The sequence below is a fragment of the Canis aureus genome, chromosome 16 (assembly GCF_053574225.1).
Source record: "Canis aureus isolate CA01 chromosome 16, VMU_Caureus_v.1.0, whole genome shotgun sequence".
In the NCBI taxonomy this organism is placed as follows: Eukaryota; Metazoa; Chordata; class Mammalia; order Carnivora; family Canidae; genus Canis; species Canis aureus.
In genome coordinates, this window is record NC_135626.1 from 60,388,935 (window position 1) to 60,408,715 (window position 19,781).

Consider the following 19,781-nt stretch of genomic DNA (forward strand, 5'->3'; position numbering starts at 1 on the left):
TCGTGGGCGGCCCCGGGGACCCGGCGGGCTCGCGTCACCTGGACGGTCGGCCCCGCCCCGGCCGCCGCCTCTAAAGGGCCTCTAAAGGGCCGGGGCGCGCCCTCTGGCCGGCCGCGGCGGGATGGAGGGCCCGGCGCCCTGGAAGCGGCTGTCCAAGGAGGTAGGCGGGTTGCGCCGAGCGGGGCGCGCGGGGCCTAGAGGCCGTTCCCCTCGGGGAGGCGAGCTTAGAGACCCAGAGCCCAGCCCCCCAGGGCGCCGGCGGCCCCTGTGCGCCGCTCCCAAAGCCCTAGCGCCGGCATCTCCTTTGCTTCTGGCCACAGGCAGGCTTCGGGGCGCCTGGTCTTCAGGGTAGAGAAAACAGGCTGTGCTAATATCCATAAAGGAGGCACAGACCCGACACTGAGGTCCCACAACGTGGATGGAGGATGTGCCGGGGTGAAGGATTCGGAAAGGCCGGCGTTCACCGCAGGACAGGCAAAGCACTTACTAGGGTTATCACTCAACTATGATTTCCTAACTAGTTTCCCTGCATTTCAGGCTGTATTTTGGGTTGGTTTGGGTTGGTTTATTTGTTTTCCGGTCACGGATACATGTGAGAATCTGATAAGTTATGCATTCTGCCCCCGCTCCCCCCCCCAAGAAAACCCCGTTCTCTCTGTGTCAGAAACCCATTGCATTATTGTTATTGTACATAACGACAGGGAAGATGACGGTAGCAGTGACAGCGTGTGCCGCTATGTGCCGCAGGCACAGATTGTACAGGATCTAAAGAACGCTGGTCAGGCACCTCGTTCAACGGGAGGGGGCCATAACCCACATTTGAATGGTTAGTTTTACTTCATTTACATGCTTTATGTCCTTCAACCTTGTGATGCTACTATTATGCCCATTATGTAGATGGGGCTGAGGCCCAGAGAGCATAAGTACGCTGCCCAGGGTAAAACAGCCTGTAAGGGATAGAACATGGATGGCATTCAACCCATCTGACACCAGAGCCCAGGACCCTTCCATGAAGCCACCCCATCTTAAAATTTCCCATTTTAGGCTTCACTCTTTCTCCTTGCCTTTGAGCTCTTTCTCCCAAACCTGGTTCCTTGCTACTCTCTGCATTAATTCTGTGTCTTAGCCTGACATCTGAGATCCTCTCCCCGTAGTCCCTCCTTCCACCTCACCTCTGTGTCTCGGTGGTCTGACTCACCAGCATTTCCAAACTGACCTTTGATTCCTCTCTCCTGACCTTTGTTTCTTTGCCGTAACTCCTGCAATCAGAATCCTGCAATCAGAATCCCGCCCTCTCATGGGCGCCTGAGGCCTGACCCTTGATTTCAACTTAGGTCATGATCTCAGGATCATGGGTTCCAGCCCCGTGTCCAACTCCACACTGACTGTGGGGGATCTGCTGGAGTTCTTTCCCTTTCCCTTTGCCCCTCCCCCTGCTCGGTGGTCTCTCTCTCTCTCTCTCTCTCAAAATAAATGAATAAAATCTTAAAAAAAAAAAAAATCATGCACTCTCAGAAAAGATCAGCTCCATGTCACTCTCTCTGCAGTGACCACCCCAGCTTCCCGGCTTCCTGCACTAGGACTGGTGCCCACGGTGGCTTAACCAGGACACATTTATGGGACTTCATCTCCCCTTTAAGGCTATCTACTAGTTTAAGGCATGGCCTCACTCTAGACCACGACTCTGGGAGCACCTGCGATGTATGTGATGTACCTAATTAATTGGTGTGGGAGGAGAGTGGGGTGCGGGTGATCAGGCTGGAGCTTGGAGGGGCTCGAAGGACGCTGAGGGCATCTGTAGAGCCTGAGCTATTGGGAAGGGGGCTTCTCAAGGCAGAGAGGAGCATCCAGACGTTTGGAGGGGTGGGGTATGCTGTGGAGAAGAAAGGTCTTACACAACCTTCTGTCTGTGTTCTGTAGGAGCTGGAGGATCAGTACAGCCCCAGCAGATGGGTCATCCGACGTGGAGCCGAAGAGGCCCTGAGGACCTACTCACACATAGGAGACGAGGGTACTGGGGGCCCTCTCCATGGATGTCATGGGTGGACTTTGGCACGTGGCAGTGATTCAGAATGCCCCGGGGGCGGGAGCAGGCTCTCAGGGGGATTCCCAAAGTCCAGGCACTGCGTAAGCCTCGTGGGCTCGGGGCCAGGCACCCAGCAGCCCTCGCTGCAGGATGGCCAGAGGCAGGACACATCCCACAAACCGTGTTCCGCCCCCTCTCCTGCTTGGCCAACCATGCCCAGGCCCGTAAGGCCACATGCCGCAGTGGCACAGTGAGGTGGAGTGAAAGACAGGAAGGCCTCCCAGGAGGGCCCCGAACTTGGGATGTTGATGCTATTTGTAAAAAGCCAAGAAGACTTGTTTCTTTTAAGAAATCAGGGCTTGGGAACCTGGAAGCAAGTGAAGAAGCCTCAAGGTTAATTCCCCTTTCTGTCCTGTGTCTCCGGAGTGTCATACCACGATTTTAACACTCACTGAAGCATTTGCGCTGGGTTAGGGGAAGCAGACTTCTTAGAGAAAGTGTGAGAAAGCCGCCAGCCTTTCCTCTGTAGGGAAAATTGGATGTTGGCAAATCTGCTTTGTTTCAGCAGACTGAACAGAGCTCGTAGGGTTGGTGGTTCTCTAAACTGAGATAACCCAGTAGAAGAACAGGCTCCTGGAGGTTTATTCCAGCACATACCAGAATCTTACTTGATCCAACAGATGTGGGGTGAAGTAGTGTCCTGGGCTCTTCAGAATCCTCTGCTGTGCCCAGCTCTGTGCCAAATACACGACTATCTGGTCAGTAAGTCTGAGTGTGTAGTGAAACCTACATGAGCTTGTAGAAAACCTTTTTTTCTTTTTTTAAGATTTTATTCATTTATTAGAGATAGCGAGAAAGAGAGAGAGAGCATGAGCCAGGGGGAGAGGCAGAGGCAGAGGGAGAAGCAGGCTCTCTGCGGAGTAGGGAGCGTGCTGCGGGACTTGATCCTAGGACCCTGGGATCATGACCTGAGCCAAAGGCAGATGCTTCACCGACTGAGCCCCCCCAGGCACCCCAAAACCCTTTTTGTCTATCTTACTTGTCTTGAGGAAGAGAAGAGCCATCCCCATTGAGAAAGCACGTCACTCATAAGGAGCCAGAGTGAGGAGGAGTGTGTGCCCATTGCCCTCAGAGGCTCCCACTAGTAATTTCTCTCCACACTGTGGACAGCTTTATTTTTTATTTATTTTTTTAAAATTTTATTTATTATTCATGAGAGACACACAGAGAGAGGCAGAGACACAGGCAGAGGGAGAAGCAGGCTCCATGCAGGGAGCCCGATATGGGACTCAACCCCAGGACTCTGGGATCATGACCTGAGCCAAAGGCATTTGATGCTCAATTGCTGAGCCACCCTGGTGTCCCTTTTTTTTTTTTTTTTAAGATTTTTATTTATTTATTCACGAGAGACACACAGAGGGAGGCAGAGACATAGGCAGAGGGAGAACCATGTGGACAGCTTCAAGTACATAGTCCACTCGCCTTCCTGTTTCATTGCTGTAGTTGGCCCAGAGGAGGGGCAGGCACCACTGACCGATTCTGTGGTTGCAGAATGTGAGCCTACAAGCAGGGGGACATTAGGGCCAGGTGAATGAACAACAGCCATGCATGTGCAGGGCTAGAGCCTGTCTCTATTTAAAATGTTGACATTTTGGGATCCCTGGGTGGCGCAGCAGTTTGGCGCCTGCCTTTGGCCCAGGGCGCGATCCTGGAGACCCAGGATCGAATCCCACATCGGGCTCCCGGTGCATGGAGCCTGCTTCTCCCTCTGCCTATGTCTCTGCCTCTCTCTCTCTCTCTCTCTCTCTGTGACTATCATAAATAAATAAAAATAAAAATAAATAAATAAAAATAAATAAATAAATAAAATGTTGACATTTTGTTGGCCATGGACATTTAGCATTCCTTTTGATTTAAAATATGTATATATCTATATAGGGGCGCCTGGGTGGCTCTGTCATTTAAGTGTCAGCTTTCAGCTCAGGTCATGATCTCAAGGTCCTGGAATCGGGTCCCAAGTTGGGCTCCCTGCTCCGTGGGGAGTCTGCTTCTCCCCCTACCCCCTCTGCCTGCCATTCCCCTGCTTGTGCTCTCTCTCTGTCAAATAAATAAATAAAATATATATGTTTAAAGATTTTATTTATTTATTCATGAGAAACACAGAGAGGAGAGAGAGAGGCAGAGACACAGGCAGAGGGAGAAGCAGTCTCCATGCAGGGAACCCGACATGGGACTCGATCCTGGGTCTCCAGGATCATGCCCTGGGCTGAAGGCGGCGCTAAACCGCTGAGCCACCCAGGCTGCCCTAAATAAAATATTTTTAAAATAAAATAAAAATTAGATATATATACATATACATGTATATATAGAAATATATATTGCATATAAATATTAGTTCTTTTTGGTGTGCCTGGGTGGCTCAGTCAGTTGAGCATCCGACTCTTGATCTCAGCTCTGGTCTTGATCTCAGGGTCCTGAGTTTGGCCCCACGTCAGGCTCCATGCTGGGTATAGAGACTATCTTTTTTTTTTTTTTTTTAAGAGACTATCTTTAAAAAAATTTTTTTTTTATTTTTATTTATTTATGATAGAGAGAGAAGGAGAGAGGCAGAGACACAGGCAGAGGGAGAAGCAGGCTCCATGCACCGGGAGCCCGACGTGGGATTCAATCCCGGGTCTCCAGGATCGCGCCCTGGGCCAAAGGCCGGCGCTTAACCGTTGCGCCACCCAGGGATCCCCTAAAAAAATTTTTTTTTAATGAAATATTATTTATCTTTGTATTAGTCAATTTGGTCTCCCAGTACAAAATGCCATAGAATGGGTGGCTTAAACAACAGGAATTGGCTTCTCACAGTTCTGGGGGCTGAGAAGTCCAAGACTGGCCAAGTGCTGGCCAATTTGGTTCCCTAGGGAGAGTCGTCTCCCTGGCTTGCAGACAGCTGCCTTGTCCATGTGTCTTCACATGGCAGAGAGTGAGCGAGCCCTAGTCTTTCTTCCTCTTCTTGTAAGGCCACTAATTTCATGACAGGGGCTCCACCCTCATGACCCCATCCAAACCTAACTGCCCCCTAATGTGATGACATTGGATGTGGCACCTTTGGGAGGTAATATAAGTGTTGGGGGAGAGGCGCCAGGGTGATTCAGTCAGTTGAGTATCTGCCCTCCGGTTGGGTCTTGGTCCTGAGGTCCTGGGATCCAGCCCCACATAGGCTCCCTGCTAAGTGGGGAATTTGCTTCTCCCTCTCCCTGTGCCTCTCCCCCTGGCACTCTCTCTCTCTCTCTCTCTCTCATGAATAAAATCTTTCAAATATAATAATAAAATAAATGTTGGGGAAACAAACCTACAGCCCAACACAATCTTCATTACTGAGTTTTTGGTGCTGACCCCCACTCCTCCACCAATGTTGTACCCAAAGCAAGTGCCTCACCTTACCCTACTCAATGAGGTTAAATAACTTAACCAAGCTCACGAAGCTCATGATGGTGGCTGCCTCCCTGAGCTGAGCTTCCAGGTGAGCATGGAGCAGGCTGATGGGGTGAGGTGGATCAGGCCATGTCCATGAGTGTGCACCCGCCGGCCTCTCCTGGAGGGGCTCCCCACACCAGGTCAGTGCTGCCCACCCACTCAAGGATTGCCCCGGAATCAAACTTACAGGAGGCCACAAAGGGACACAAAGCACAAATAATGAAAAAGAGTCTCCTGCCAAACCAGAAAGCCTCCCCACAAAGGACACAGAGAGAAAGAAAACGTGTTATTATTAAGTAAGAGGTAAACCAAACTGCAATGTGCCGCACAGGCAAGCCACTAAAGACCAGAAAGAAACCTCACCCTTTTATACCGGCAGGCAGACACAGCCCATCGCATACCTGTTCTCGAGATAAATGGCACCTCGGCTCAAGCAAGAGAGCACCACACTAGTTTTTCCAAATTGCACCAGGTAATTAGGGTGGCCACCTGTGCTTGCTAATTGCCTGTATCCAGAGGAAAAAGAAAACTTCCTGCCCTCCCACGGAATCTGGGGGTAGGGACTCTGGCTTCCTTGATGATTACATTTCAAAGAGATGGCTCTCCCCCGTCCTGGAGGAAAACATTGCTAGGTCCCATAACTGGCAAGAGATTTGGTTCGGTTTTAAAAATATTTACGTACAAAAAAATAAAAAATAAAAAATAAATTTAAAAAAATAATAAAAATAAAAATATTTACATACACCTCAGAGGGGTAGAGAAAGGATTTACGATGAGTTTCCCAAAATAAATGCTCTAAGAAAAGGGAAGGAGGAAGCTCTCTTTTCCTTTTCTGCACCAGGGAGACTCAAAAAAATTTTTTTCTTGCTTTTGATGTGTATTCATCCTTACAGCCTTTGACCTATTACCGTGCACACGGGGACTGCTGAGTGAGCATGGGCAGAGAGCGGGGCCGGGGGGCGGGGGCGGCTGCTACCGGCAGGCTTTCAGAACGATTTCCTCTATCAGTAGTTTTAAATTTGTTTTACCAGGACTCTTAGTACCAATATATTGTATACTAAATGAAGGAAGGATGGGTGGGTGGATGGATGGATGGATGGATGGATGGATGGATGGATGGATGGGGTGAATACATAGGTGCATACATGCAAACACATGCATAGGCACACAGTAGATGCTGAATGCTGTCTGGGCGCCCTGCCTCTGCGACCTCCTGCAGCATCCAGGCCCCCAAACCACGCCCTTCTCCAGGAGGACCAATCACCAGGGAGGTGGGTGGAGCCTCGTGATTGACAACCTCTGGTAGTGACCCAGCCTCGGAGAGATCCCTCCTACCTTTTTCCAAGGCTCCGATGATCTTGGGCTTTTTCCTCTCCACCAGAAAAGTGAAAGAAAGAATGCCAAGGCACAGAAGATACAAGCCCCAATTTTGTTTGACCTTGCTACACACCGTACAGGTAACACAAAATTTACCTCCTTAACCATTTTAAAGTGCACAATTCAGTAGCATTTGGAACATTCACAATTTGTGCAGCCACCTACCACTACCTGGTTCCAAATCGTTTTCATCATCCCAGAAGGAGACCTCCTACCATTAAGCAGTAACTCTCTATTTCTCTCCTCTTACCAATTCTGGATATTTCTTATGAATGGAATCATATGCATGTGGCCTCTTGCATCTGGCTGCTTCTCCTTGGCATAGTTGGTGTAGTGACTATCGCTAATTCATGCCCTTGTGGTGTGGGCATACTACATTTTTAAAAAATATTTTATTTATTTATTCATGAAACAGAGAGAGAGAGAGAGAGAGAGAGAGGCAGAGATACAGGCAGAGGGGGAAGCAGGCTCCACGCAGGGAGCCCAATGTGGGACTCGATCCCAGGACTCCAGGATCACACCCTGGGCGGAAGGCAGGCGCTAAACCTCTGAGCCACCCAGGGATCCCCAACATACCACATTTTGTTTATCCATTCATCCACTGACATACATTTGGGCTGTTTCCACCTTTTGGCAATTGTGAATAGGGCTGCTATAGACATTCGTGTACAAGTTTTGGTTTGAAAGCCCCGATTTCTTATTATTAAGTCCAATAGACAAAGCTGTTCTATGAAACTACGTATAATCTAAATGCTCACTTTTGCTTTGTGTTCTATGAAACTACGTATAATCTAAATGCTCACTTAGCTCATCATGGACCAGGAGCAGACAGAGTAGGGCTCCCGGCGCCCACACACCACACTTTAAGTAGCTCTGTTCTGCACCATCTTGTCTGTTTTTAGGTAACAGTTCTTATCTTACTACAAAAGGAGCATATGCCTACTAAAAGGGTTTTTAAAAATGAAACCATCAATAATTCCACCACTTCTTGTTAACTAGAGGGTGGCTGAGGAGACCCTGCCTTCTCTTAAACTGCTGCCACTGCAGGTAATAAACCCTTGGTCTTCAGCCTTCTGGGACTGTCTGGTCTTCCTGCCCCATGCTTGCGTAAGTCTCATAGGGGCTCCGGCCACCACTTCCCCTAATTCTCCTGACATATGCTCTGGATGTGTCCATGGACTTGGTGTTTCTGTCTCTAACAGTGTGGACACTTTTGATTGCAAATAATAGAAACTCAATTTTTTCATTATCAAAAAAGGAAGTTTTAATATGGTTTCTTCATTGAAGCCCCCCTTGTTCCTGGCCTAGGGTTCAAGGACTAGAAGGCTGGTGGTATTCACACTTGGGGGGAGGCTGAGGACCCTGCACCCAGCTGCCTTCCTGCAGAGATGCAGTCCCTCTTTCTCAGGGTCACCTGAGTTTTTTAATATCTGAGGGAGACATGTGCGTGATAGTGAATATCTACAGCTGCTTGGTCTGAATTGCTCTTCGATTTAGAACATAAATTTCATGGGCTTTTTCTTAGTTCCGGCACAAAATGAATCTAGTCAGTGCATGCATGCTTTTAAGAACTCTTGGGAAAAATAAATTGCAATCTTTTGATGAACCCCCTCTATCAATGCGCTTGTCAGGCACAAACCTCTTCACCCTACGCTGGTAGGAGGGCACTTAGCAAAGCCCCATGGACGGCAGTAGGCAACGGCCTCAAAATGACAAATTTTCTGATCCAGAAATCCCACTTCTGAGAGGGCTTTCTTCAGACCCCTGCACAGATGTGTGCACAGGGCTGTTCACGGCAGAGTTGTTTGGGATGCCTCTCAGCAGAGGGTTGCTTCATCATATGCTGATCCATTCAGTGAATTTTTCCTGGGTGCCTGGCATGTGCTGGTCACTCATTTTGTGCATGAGATATTTCAGTGAGCAAAACAGACAACCCCCTGGGGTTTTTTTTCTCTTCTTATTTTTCTCTTCTCTTTTTATTATCTTCTTATTTTTTCTCTTCTTTTTTTCTCTTCTTATTTTAGTATTGAAGGATGGGTGACATACAATGATATATTCGTTTCAGATGTACAACGTAGTGATTCCACAACTCTGTACAGGACTCTGTGCTCGTCATGAGAAGTATAGTCGCTGTCTATCACCATACAACATTATCACAATGTCAGCCATTGGTTGTGTGCTCTATGCTGTCCTTCCCTGTGCTTCTTAATGGGGCGAGGGGGAGATGATAGACCATGAGCATAAGACAGAAGTAATGCTGCAGTCTGTTAGAAGGGCCAAGTGTTCTGGAAGCGGGTGAGAGGGATGGTGGACGGTGGGTGTTTGGGTGATCAGGGTCAGCCCTTAGAGGAAAGTGAGCAGAGGAGAGTTGATATTGTAGAGCTCCAGGACTTTTGGGTGGTACATGAGCTGTTGTGGATGTTTGTGTCTTCCCCAAATTCTCATGTTGAAGAGTCAGATGTTTAAGCCACGGAGCCACCCAGGAGCCCCTAAACACTTCAGGTTATAATCACAAATGCAATATGTTTGATTCACTGGAAGTCTCTAATAGATCCGTCCTGGTAAACATGTCCTGCAGAGTGGCCTGTGCCCAGTGTGGCACATGGACACCTGGGGAGCCTGTTTTGTTCTGATCATTAGATCCTTTTTTTTTTTTTTAAGATTTTATTTATTTATTCATGAGAGACACACAGAGAGAGGCAGAGACATAGAGGGAGAAGCAGGCTCCCTACAGGGAGCCCGATTTGGAACTCGATCCCAGGATTGCAGGATCACATCCTGAGCCAAAGACAGACGCTCAACCACTGAGCCACCCAGGTGTCCCTGGTCATTAGAACCTTGCACGAGTCCACACATCAGGCCCTCTGAGCAGTTGGTCACTTGAAGTATTAGGGGATAGGAAGTCTCCCCCCACCCCTACACAGGAGAGGGAGCGGGGGGCCCACAGCACATAGCATGCCACATCTCTCTCCTAAGAAACCTCTCCTTATCTGTCCCTTCATTCCAAGAACTGGTTGGGTAGGGGTGGAGGAGGGTCGTCAGTAGACATGGTCAGTGATGGCAAAACTGGTTTTGCAGCCGCTTTGCCTGTCCTGCAAAGGCAGCATGGTCCCTGGTTCTGACATGGGGGAAACTTGGCATCTACCATCATTTTTGTTGCTCTTGGCCTTGAATGGTCCAGCCAAAATGACAGCCCATTTTAAGTTTATGCACACTTCCCTAAACACACTTCATACAAACCATCTCTACATACTGAGTTTGCCCATCCTGGAGTGGCAGGATCGTGCAGCCCAGAGGAGCACTGTTTTCATTTTGGGGCCACCACCATAGCCACCAAGGGTGGTGGGACCTGAGCACCTCTGGGGACATGGATCCAAGGATCATGTCTTTCCCTCCCAATTTCAATATCAGAAAGATCACACTGATAATGCAACGTGGTATTTGCACAACCTGTTTTGCTGTTTTTGTTTTTTGTTTTTTAATTTTATTTATTTATTTATTTATGATAGTCACACAGAGAGAGAGAGAGAGAGGCAGAGACACAGGCAGAGGGAGAAGCAGGCTCCATGCACCGGGAGCCTGATGTGGGATTCGATCCCGGGTCTCCAGGATCGCGCCCTGGGCCAAAGGCAGGCGCCAAACCGCTGCGCCACCCAGGGATCCCTGTTTTGCTGTTTACACCGTGAAATACTCCTCCATTTCCTTTTCAATTAGTACATTCAGTCCTGTTTGTGCAATCTTTGCCTCTCCCAAGATCATGAAGATCTCCTATGCTTTTTTCCACGATCTCTGTTGTCTTCTCTTTCACATTTAAATCGTCCATAGGAACTGATCTGGTGTGTGTGGTATGAGGTAGAGATCAAGAAACTTTTTTTTTTTTTTTCCAGTTTGGATATTCAGTTGGCCCAGCACTGCTTGTTGAAATATTAATTTATCACAGAATTTTCTTTTAATTGTTTACTACCTATCAGGTCCTGGGTGTACAGAGGTGGACAAAGCAAAGCCCTTGTCTTCACAGTGAAGGCAACAGACAGACAACAAACAATGTGAAAAATATATCATGGGGGTGGATGCTCCATGATAAAGCAGAGAAGAGGGATAGGCCATAGTTTGAGCAGCCTTCTATTATTCCAGGTCACTTAGGCAGTGTCAGGTGTTTTGCTATTATAAAATAGCTTTACATAGTAGGCATCTTATTTTTTTTAAGATTTTATTTATTTATCCATGAGAGGGAGAGACATAGGCAGAGGGAGAAACACTCTGCCAGGAGCCCAATGTGGGACTTGATCCCGGGACGCCAGGATCACGCCTTGGGCTAAAGGCAGACTCGACCACTGAGTCCTCCAGGTGCCCCTGGGGGCATCTTTAAAACAAGTCTTTGGGAATATTTCTGATTATTTCCTTATAAAAACTATGTAGATAAGGACTTAGACATCAAGGAGTATGATCTTCTTGGGCTTTGATACATTTTTCCAAGCTGCCCTTCAGAAGAGCCTACCAATTTACACTCTCCAGTGCCCAGCATTGGAGGGAACTAAGCTGCCTGATTTTCCACTGATTTTGGGGTCACTCTGGGGTACAGAGTGACCATATAGACTCCCGTCTCACCTCACCCCATTGTCCATGGTATTTATTTCCCTAACAATGCCCATCCTCCTTTGTTCCCACCCAAGTCCTAGCCGATTTTCACATCATTCTGACTTCTCCCCTCATGGCATTCAATCATATATTCATATCATCTCATTATCTATTTATTTGAAGTGAGTTTAAACACTTTATTTATTTATTTATTTGAGAGAGAGAGGGAGAGCACTTGAGCATGGAAGGGCAAGGAGAGGGAGAAAGTCTGAACCAGACTCCGCAAGTGAGCACAGAATCCAATGCCAGGCTTGATCTCATCACCGAGAGATCATGACCGGAGTCTAAGCCAAGAGTCAGACACTTAACCAACTGAGCCACCCAGGTGCCCCTATTGGAAATGAGTTTATATCTTGCTTCCCTAGAAGATTGTTTTCCTGGACACTTGGAAAAGTTTATACTTCCTGGAGCATGAAGCAAGTGTCATGCACACAATAAGCATGTAATGAAGTAACGGTCAGAGCGGCGCCCTTCAGAGCCACAACTCACTGCCAGACAGACTTCGGCGGACAGTATTGGTCCCACTGGGATGGGCCAGTCTGGTCTCTTTGTAACTCCACACCTGTGAGATGCTGCAGAACCCAGCATAGATGATCATGAGGACTTGGGGAAGCGTCCCAAGGTGTCACCCACAAAGCCTGACACCTGGAGCCGACCGCTCCACCCAAAGGGGCTTTCAGCACAGAGGTTTCTACCTTAAATGAAATAGCAATTACTGCAGGTTGTGCTGATGGTGACACGTCCATCTCTCGACACAGCCACCAAGAAGGCCCGGGCCACCAGGAAGAGCCTGCTGCACGTCTCCTACGGAGATGGCGAAGGGGAAAAATTGGACATCTACTTTCCCGAGGGAGTGTCTGAAGGTAGGCAGCCGGGCGGGTGGTCCCGGGACAGGGGTTGGCTGGCCCCCAGGCTCAGCACCCACGCCCTTTGTCTGTCTTACAGCCTCGCCTTTCTGTCTGTTCTTTCATGGAGGGTACTGGCAGAGTGGAAGGTGAGTCGGGAGCTTAGATGAACAGGGAGAAAGGGAGATCCGCCTTCCCCTGGTGTAGGAGTCCCCCAGGGCTGCTGCAAGAGATGACCACAAGCTCGGGGGCTTACACCAGAAGTGCATTCTCTCCAGGTTCTGGAGGCCAGAAGTCTGAGATCAAGGTGTGGGCAGGGCTGTGCTCCGACAGGTGGCTCCAGGGGAGGACCTGCTCCTGCCTCTTCCAGCTTCTGGGGGCTCTAGATTTTCGTTGGTTGTGGTCACATCATTTCCATCTCTGCCTCCATCCTCGTGGGGCCTCCTCTGTGTCTGTGTCTCAGATCTTCCCCCGCCTTTCACTCATAATGTCACCCCTCGTGGGATTTAGGTCCATCCTATAGCGTGCATGACCTCACTGCAGGATCCCTAATTATATCTGCGTAGACCCTATGGCCACATTCCCAGGTACTGAGGTTAGGATTTGGACCTGTCTTTTGGAGGGGACACTCTTCGACCCACTATACCCAGTGGAGAAGCATGGGCAGCCTCCTCAGTCAGAGGGAAACCTTCCCATTTTGTGCCGGACTGGTAAGAGTCCCCGGGCAAACCAGGATAGCTCGTCACCTTAAAATAAGCAGAGGGGTACTTGAGGTCTTCCAGGACACTGTTGTCCCATGCAATCTTTCTCTTTTTTTAATATTTTATTTATTTATTCATGAGAGACACAGAGAGAGAGAGAGAGGCAGAGACACAGGGAGAGGGAGAGGCAGGCTCCATGCAGGGAGCCTGACGTGGGACTGAATCCCAGGACTCCAGGATTAGGCCCTGGGCTGAAGGTGGCGCTAAACCGCTGAGCCACCCGGGCTGCCCCATGCAATCTTTCTAAGGAGTTGCCTGCTCTAGGATCTACCACCCTTCAAGCATATTCATCTTCACAGCTAGATTGGTAGCAGCCTTCATCACGCAGAGCTCTCTACATGTCTGATCTTCATTTCTCAAAGACAACGTGTAAGAGGAAGTAGATGCCCCCACTTGACAGATGAGGAAACCAGATTTAGAGATTAAATAAAGTCCCCAGGGTTTCAGAGCTAGCGTGTGACATGGTAGGGACAGCGCCTACATTCTTCCTTATTCTACACGGAACCAGAGAGGGATGATGCCCTGGGGAGACAGGACAGGGAAGCAACCTGGTGGCCGATGTGCCTCCAGTTGTCACATCTTTGTTTCTTCCCTCAGTAAAGACACATCAGCCTTCATGGTCAATCCGCTGACAGAGCAGGGGGTGACCGTGGTGGTAGTGGCTTATGACATCGCCCCCAAAGGTAATGCGGATGGTCGGGCAGGTTGGAAGGCTGGTGGGCTTTGGAGAGGAGAGAGCCACCAATGAGTCTTGACCCAGCTCATGCTCTCTGGGCAGGTACCCTGGACCAGATGGTAGACCAAGTGACTCGGAGCATTGTGTTTGTCCAGAAGCAGTATCCGTGCAACGAGTGGGTACCGCTGCAGATTTTCCTTCTGCTAGACAATGTGGGACAACAGTAGATTTAGCAACTTGGGCACCGTCTGGCTGCCCACTCTGGCCTGTGGAGGAGAAGGCAAATTGGGAGTCTTTGATACTGGCCTGATGCATTTGGGAAACTGAATACAAATTTGGCTCTCTGCTCTGATCCAACCCAGGGGAATTTACCTGTGTGGACACTCAGCAGGAGCCCACCTGGCTGCCATGATGCTCCTGGCCAACTGGACCAAGCATGGAGTCACACCCAACCTCAAAGGTTTTCATGGGACGGCAGGTTCACGCTCCCCAGATGGGCTTGCGGGGCTGTGCCAGCTGCACAAAATCCCAGCAGTCATGAAGGGCTTGACTTGGGGACTTTGGGCCCTGTGCAACAGGTCTGCTTTGCTTCTCTACCCCTACCCTGGTCTTGCCCCTTTGGTCCTGGAGGCTAGACTGTCCCACCTGGTGCCTGCACAAGGCCTGGTATGGGTGGAGCCTTGGCCCCCCAGCAGCCTGGCCCTCTGACTATTCTTCACCTTCATAGGCTTTTTCCTGGTAAGTGGGATCTATGACCTGAAGCCCATTGTGTACACTTCTCAGAATGCTCCTCTCCTCATGACCCTGTGAGTCATTTGGCCCCCCCTTCCCAGAGCTGAGTGTGAGCCTACCAGGAAGGCTGGGGGTAAGGGGCAGGCTCCTTTCATCCTGACCCACACCTACCCCTGCATCAGGGAGGATGCTCAGAGGAACAGCCCACAGCTGCTCCTGGAGGTGGCCCTGACTCGGCCTTTGGATCCAGCCTGCCATGTGCTGGTGTCTGTGGGCCAACACGACTCCCCTGAATTCCACCGACAGTCCAAAGAATTTTATCAGGTACTCCCAGGACTCCACCTCTGGCCAGAGGCTGAGGGTCCTGTGCTCTCATTACCTTCCTCTTTATTTTACCCAAAGGGACCTCAAGGCCATCAGCCATTTATTCAGCAAATACTTAGGGAGCACCTGGTGGGTGCCAGGTGTGGCGCAGAGCCCCCCCCCGCCCCCAATGCTGCCTTGTGCTTCTGCTTTGCTCCTTTCTCTATCCAGACACTGCGCCAAGGAGGGTGGAATGCCTCGTTTGAAGAAATCCATGATATGGACCACTTTGAAATCATTTGGAACCTAACCCAGAAGGACTATGTGCTCACCCAGGTGGGGAGCACTTCCTTTCCCTGTGGAGAGTGTGGGTCCTGCCTCTGTCCCCACACAGAAGGGGAGGTGGGAAGCACAGGGGGGCCTGTGCTTTACTGGATCCACACTTTACTGGATCTTGGGCATCCAGGAGGCTGGGGTCCTGATGGTAGGAAGTGAGTACCCCACTGGCTTCCTCTACTTCACCCCTCTCTGAAAGAGCCCCAGGTGGTCTGCAGAGTCCACTCCTGGGCACACAGGTAGGAAGGAGCTGCACGGGGCTTGGTGTGGATGGGGAGAGGCATTGATCCGGTCAAAGGAAAGCGTGAGATGAGCCTGTGTGTAAGCATAAGGCAAAGCCAACTCCACGTAGGAGAGGATGGATGGATATGGTTCATAAACATTCATTACAACTTTAACATGAAGAATCTTTTTAAAAATCAAATATTACAGGGGCACCTGGCTGGCTCAGTTGGTGGAGCACATGACTCAATCTCATGGGTGTAGAGATGACTTAAAAATAGAATATTTTTTAAAAAATCTAATATTACAATTTTCTTAAGGATTTTATTTATTTATTTGAGAGAGAGAGTGTGTGCACAAACAGGGGGAGGGGCAGAGGGAGGGGGAGAGGTAAACTCCCTGCTGAGCAGGGACTCCATCCCTGGACCCCAGGATCTTGGCAGAGGCTTAACCCACTGAGCCACCCAGCGCACCTATTATATTTCTAATGTGGAGAATTCTTTTAAAAGTCGAAGAATAAATTGGGGGAAATATTTGCCACAGATTTGGCAGATATAGAATTACCACTTTTTTTTTTTTCTGGGAAAGTGGGTACTTCGTTAGCTTCACTTTTTAATCAGCTGCCACCTCAGTAAGGCTTCTATAGCATTCACTTTTAAGTCCCATAGTTAATATTCTTACTATATAAAGAGCACTTTAAAATCAATAACAATTTTATTTTTAAAGATTTATTTATTTATTTATTCATGAGACACAGAGAGAGAGGCAGAGACACAGGCAGAGGGAGAAGCAGGCTCCCTGCGAGAAGCCCGATGCAGGACTCGATCCCAGGACCCCAGGATCATGCCCTGAGCCAAAGGCAGGTGATCAGCCACTGCGCCACCCAGGTGCCCCAATAAGAATACTTTTTATTTCTATTTATTTCTATTTAAGAATAGATTATAAATAGAAAAAAAATGGATAAAGGATAAGGAATGTTTTAAGAAAAACTATAGATGGCCAGTAAACATAGGGGAAGATTATACTAGTGATCATAGAAATGTCACATAAAATTCCAGTCCTTTCCCACCTGTCATGGAAAATGTTCTGATGAGAATTATGCCCAGGCCCGCTGGAGCAATTGCGAAGGGCTCTTCTCTGATTCCGCAGGTGACAGCACAGCCTGGCCACAGGGATCCAAACCCACTGGCCCAGTGATTCTGCTGCTTGGAATTTCTCTTCAGAATAATCAAGAAATACGCAAAGGTCGTCTTTGCAGCATTATTAATAATCAAAACTTAGAAAAAGCTTAGATGTCCCAGTGAGGTTAAATTACGACATAATTCGGTAACAGAATGAAGTTTACGAAAAGTAGGATGTATCAAATCGTTTCAGATGTGAGAGCAAAAGCACAGGAAACAACTGATCCAGAAACAACTGATCCAGTATATCGCCAGTTCAATAATACACAGACAGCTAGACCCTTGGAAGCATATACATGCGTGTGTCACACCAGTGGTGTGATAGTATATTTAAAAAATTCATTTCCAGGGGCAGCCCAGGGGGCTCAGCAGTTTAGCGCCGCCTTTGGCCCAAGGTGTGATCCTGGGTCAAGTCCCACGTCGGGCTCCCTGCATGGAGCTTGCTTCTCCTTCTGCCTTGTCTCTGCCTCTCCCTGTGTGTGTGTGTGTCTCATGAATGAATAAATAAAATCTTTAAAAAAAAATTCATTTCCATATTTGCTAACACAAACATGTATTACTTTTTTTTTTTTAAACTGGGGGAAAAAACAAACACTCCCAAGTGGCATCTCTTGAAAAACCTTAGAAATACATATTTTAGGTTTTGGGGGCCATACAGCCTCTGACACAACTACCCAACGCTGCCATTGTAGCACAGAAGCTGCCACAACAATTCGTAAATGATGAACGTGCCTGTGTGCCAATAAAACCTTATTTATGGATGCTGACATTCGAATCTTACATAATTTTTACACATCATGAAATAATATTCTGAATCGCTTCTCAGCCTTTTGGCTAAGATCAAGTGTGCACTAATATTGTTTCGATCTTTGTTTAACTCTTTAAAAACATAAAGCCAGGGACGCCTGGCTGGCTCAGTCCATAGAGCGTGCGACTCTTGATCTCCGGGTCATGAGTTCAAGCCCCACATTGGGTGTAGAGATTTCTGAGAATTTGGCCCTGACTTAATTGCCAATTAATTAATTAAACACCTAATTACATAAACACATAAAGCCATTCTTAGCTCGTAAGGGGACAAAACCACAGGTCAAGCCTGATGTAAGTCTACATGTGGTTGGGAGTTGTTTAGGACACTTCAAAGGACAGATGGGGACTGAGCTGTCATTTTAAGTGACAGTTCTATGATCAGCAATGCAGCCTGTTTCTTTCATCAGATTCCTCGAGAGAGTCTCACAACAGCCTCTCCAATTCTTGGGCTTTTATGTCTTTTCTTCCTGTCGCAGATGATTTTGAGAACAATCCTCCAGGAGCCCTGACGGCACTAAAGTGTTCACCCCGATGTTGAATGATGCTGAAGCTCCTCCACAGACCCTCACACTTCCCCTGCCTGCCTGCCTCTGCTCTCCCCACGCCCATGAGCACATCTATTTGCTCTGAACACCACTAAAAACCTCCAGGGCCTTTCGCTGGCCTGGATGGAAGGATTCCAGGGAAGGTCCAGCCGAGTCAACGCCCTGGGATGCCCAAGCTGCCGGGCCCCTGCCTGCCAAGAGGGCATGACAAAAATGACAGCTCCTAGCAATCTGTACACTTAGCTCTGGATGAAAGAGTTTGCTAACCTTTTCATAAGAGTTTCTCAAACCAGTCTTTTCTGTCTTTGACGTCACTCTTGACCACTCTAGTCCTGGGCTCCACCTGTCACCCGAGTCTTCCCCTGAGAGTCCTGGGGCATGGCCTCCAGGCTAGCCCCTTCTGGGACATGACAATGACATCCACAGCCCGGATAAGCTTCCTCTGCTTCACCCAGCTGTGTGTGCAATTCCCAAGGAGCCAGCTGTGTGCATCCACCACCCTCCCCATCCCAGCACCCCGCCCCCACTCTGAGCAGCTGGCACTCCAAGATGATGGAGTACAGGGAAAGTGAAGAATGGCCTAGATATTCATCAGTAGGATAAGTGCATCCAAGCAGCCAGCAACCAATCACTATGTAACCATTAGAAAGAGACCTGTTTACCAGGTGGGAAATCCCCAGGGCATATTGTTATATGATAAAAACAAGATGCTCAATGATACAACTTAGTACCATCTCAATGGTTGTACACCCACAAAAAGATGTTTTTCTCTGTGTGCCCACGTGTGTGAATGCTGGGGAAAGGCCCTGGAAGATCCACACCTGATGCCTCTGCTCCCCTCTGGGGCAGGAGGTAGAAATGGGAACCCAGGGAAGGAGGTGTTTGCTTCATCTGTATTCTTTGACTCTTAGGATAAGAATGTAATGAATATTTAAATGCAATATGTAATTTGAAGCACTAAAATATTCAGAAAGCTTTCAGGATGCAGGCAGATGAGAACACCATGATAGATATAATTTGAATTTATTCCAGATCTTCAAAGGAAATGACTCACAAACTGTAGGACGTCATTTAACATTTGCAACAAATTCCTTCTGAGACACCTCCAAGCTGCTGATGTCTCGGCACCTAGGTGGAGAATCGCTCCTTTAGGTTATGCCCTGTGATGGCAAAATGCCTTACGCAAGCAAAAGACAGAACAAAATGTGCCTGCTGCCTTGTGATCCTATTTTCACTTTTTTAAAAAAGGAGACATAAACAGGGCGCCTGGGTGGCTCAGTTGGTTAAGTGTCTGACCCTTGTATTGGGCTCAGGTCATGATCTCAGTGTCCTGGGATCCAACCTAGGGAGTAGGGCTCTGCGTTCAGCAGGGAGTCTGCTTCTCTCTCCCCCTCCCTCTCCCTCTGCCCCTCCCCTCACTCATGCACTCTGTCCCTCTTCAAATAAATAAATCTTAAAAAAAAAAAGAGAGAGATATAGAAACATATATATATGGATGGGCGGATGACCTCCATACCTATAGATCTAGGGAAAAAGATGGGAGGAATGTACACAGGGTCACAGCAGTTGACAAAGTGAAATTATGGGCAATTTTAATTTTTTTTTCAATTCCAATTTCTTTTTTTTTTCATCTAATATATGTGATTCTAGGGAGGCCCTGGGTGGCTCAGTGGTTGAGCATCTACCTTTGGCTCAGGTCCTGATCCCGGGGTCCTGAGATCAAGTCCTGCATAGGGATCTCTGCTGGGAGCCTGCTTCTCCCTCTGCCTCTCTCTGTGTGTCTCACATGAATAAATGGATAAAATCTTAAAATAATAATAATATAAGTGCTTCTATTACTATAAACATTTTGATTTAATATAAAAAA

General features: G+C 48.3%; 1 protein-coding gene across 5 annotated transcripts; it reads left to right on the forward strand.

The window, feature by feature from the left end:
• Positions 1-21: 21 nt before the first annotated feature.
• On the forward strand, positions 22-19,759 carry AFMID (arylformamidase). Of its 5 annotated transcripts, XM_077854411.1 has the most exons (16): positions 58-160; positions 1,548-1,701; positions 1,921-2,011; positions 5,871-5,963; positions 6,385-6,420; positions 6,655-6,762; positions 6,873-6,948; positions 12,265-12,369; positions 12,452-12,500; positions 13,710-13,795; positions 13,891-13,963; positions 14,151-14,248; positions 14,516-14,594; positions 14,703-14,844; positions 15,055-15,159; positions 17,846-19,759. In XM_077854411.1, exons 6-16 carry the CDS (start codon positions 6,673-6,675, stop codon positions 17,876-17,878), a joined length of 936 nt encoding a protein of 311 aa, XP_077710537.1. In that variant the 5' UTR covers positions 58-160; positions 1,548-1,701; positions 1,921-2,011; positions 5,871-5,963; positions 6,385-6,420; positions 6,655-6,672; the 3' UTR covers positions 17,879-19,759. The 5 variants fall into 5 exon arrangements, with proteins under 5 accessions (XP_077710538.1, XP_077710540.1, XP_077710539.1 ...); XM_077854410.1 differs by lacking the exons at positions 58-160; positions 1,548-1,701; positions 1,921-2,011; positions 5,871-5,963; positions 6,385-6,420 and adding an exon at positions 12,974-13,061 and having other exon boundaries at positions 6,554-6,762; positions 13,873-13,963; XM_077854412.1 differs by lacking the exons at positions 1,548-1,701; positions 5,871-5,963; positions 6,385-6,420; positions 6,655-6,762; positions 6,873-6,948 and having other exon boundaries at positions 22-160; positions 17,846-19,449.
• Positions 19,760-19,781: the final 22 nt, after the last annotated feature.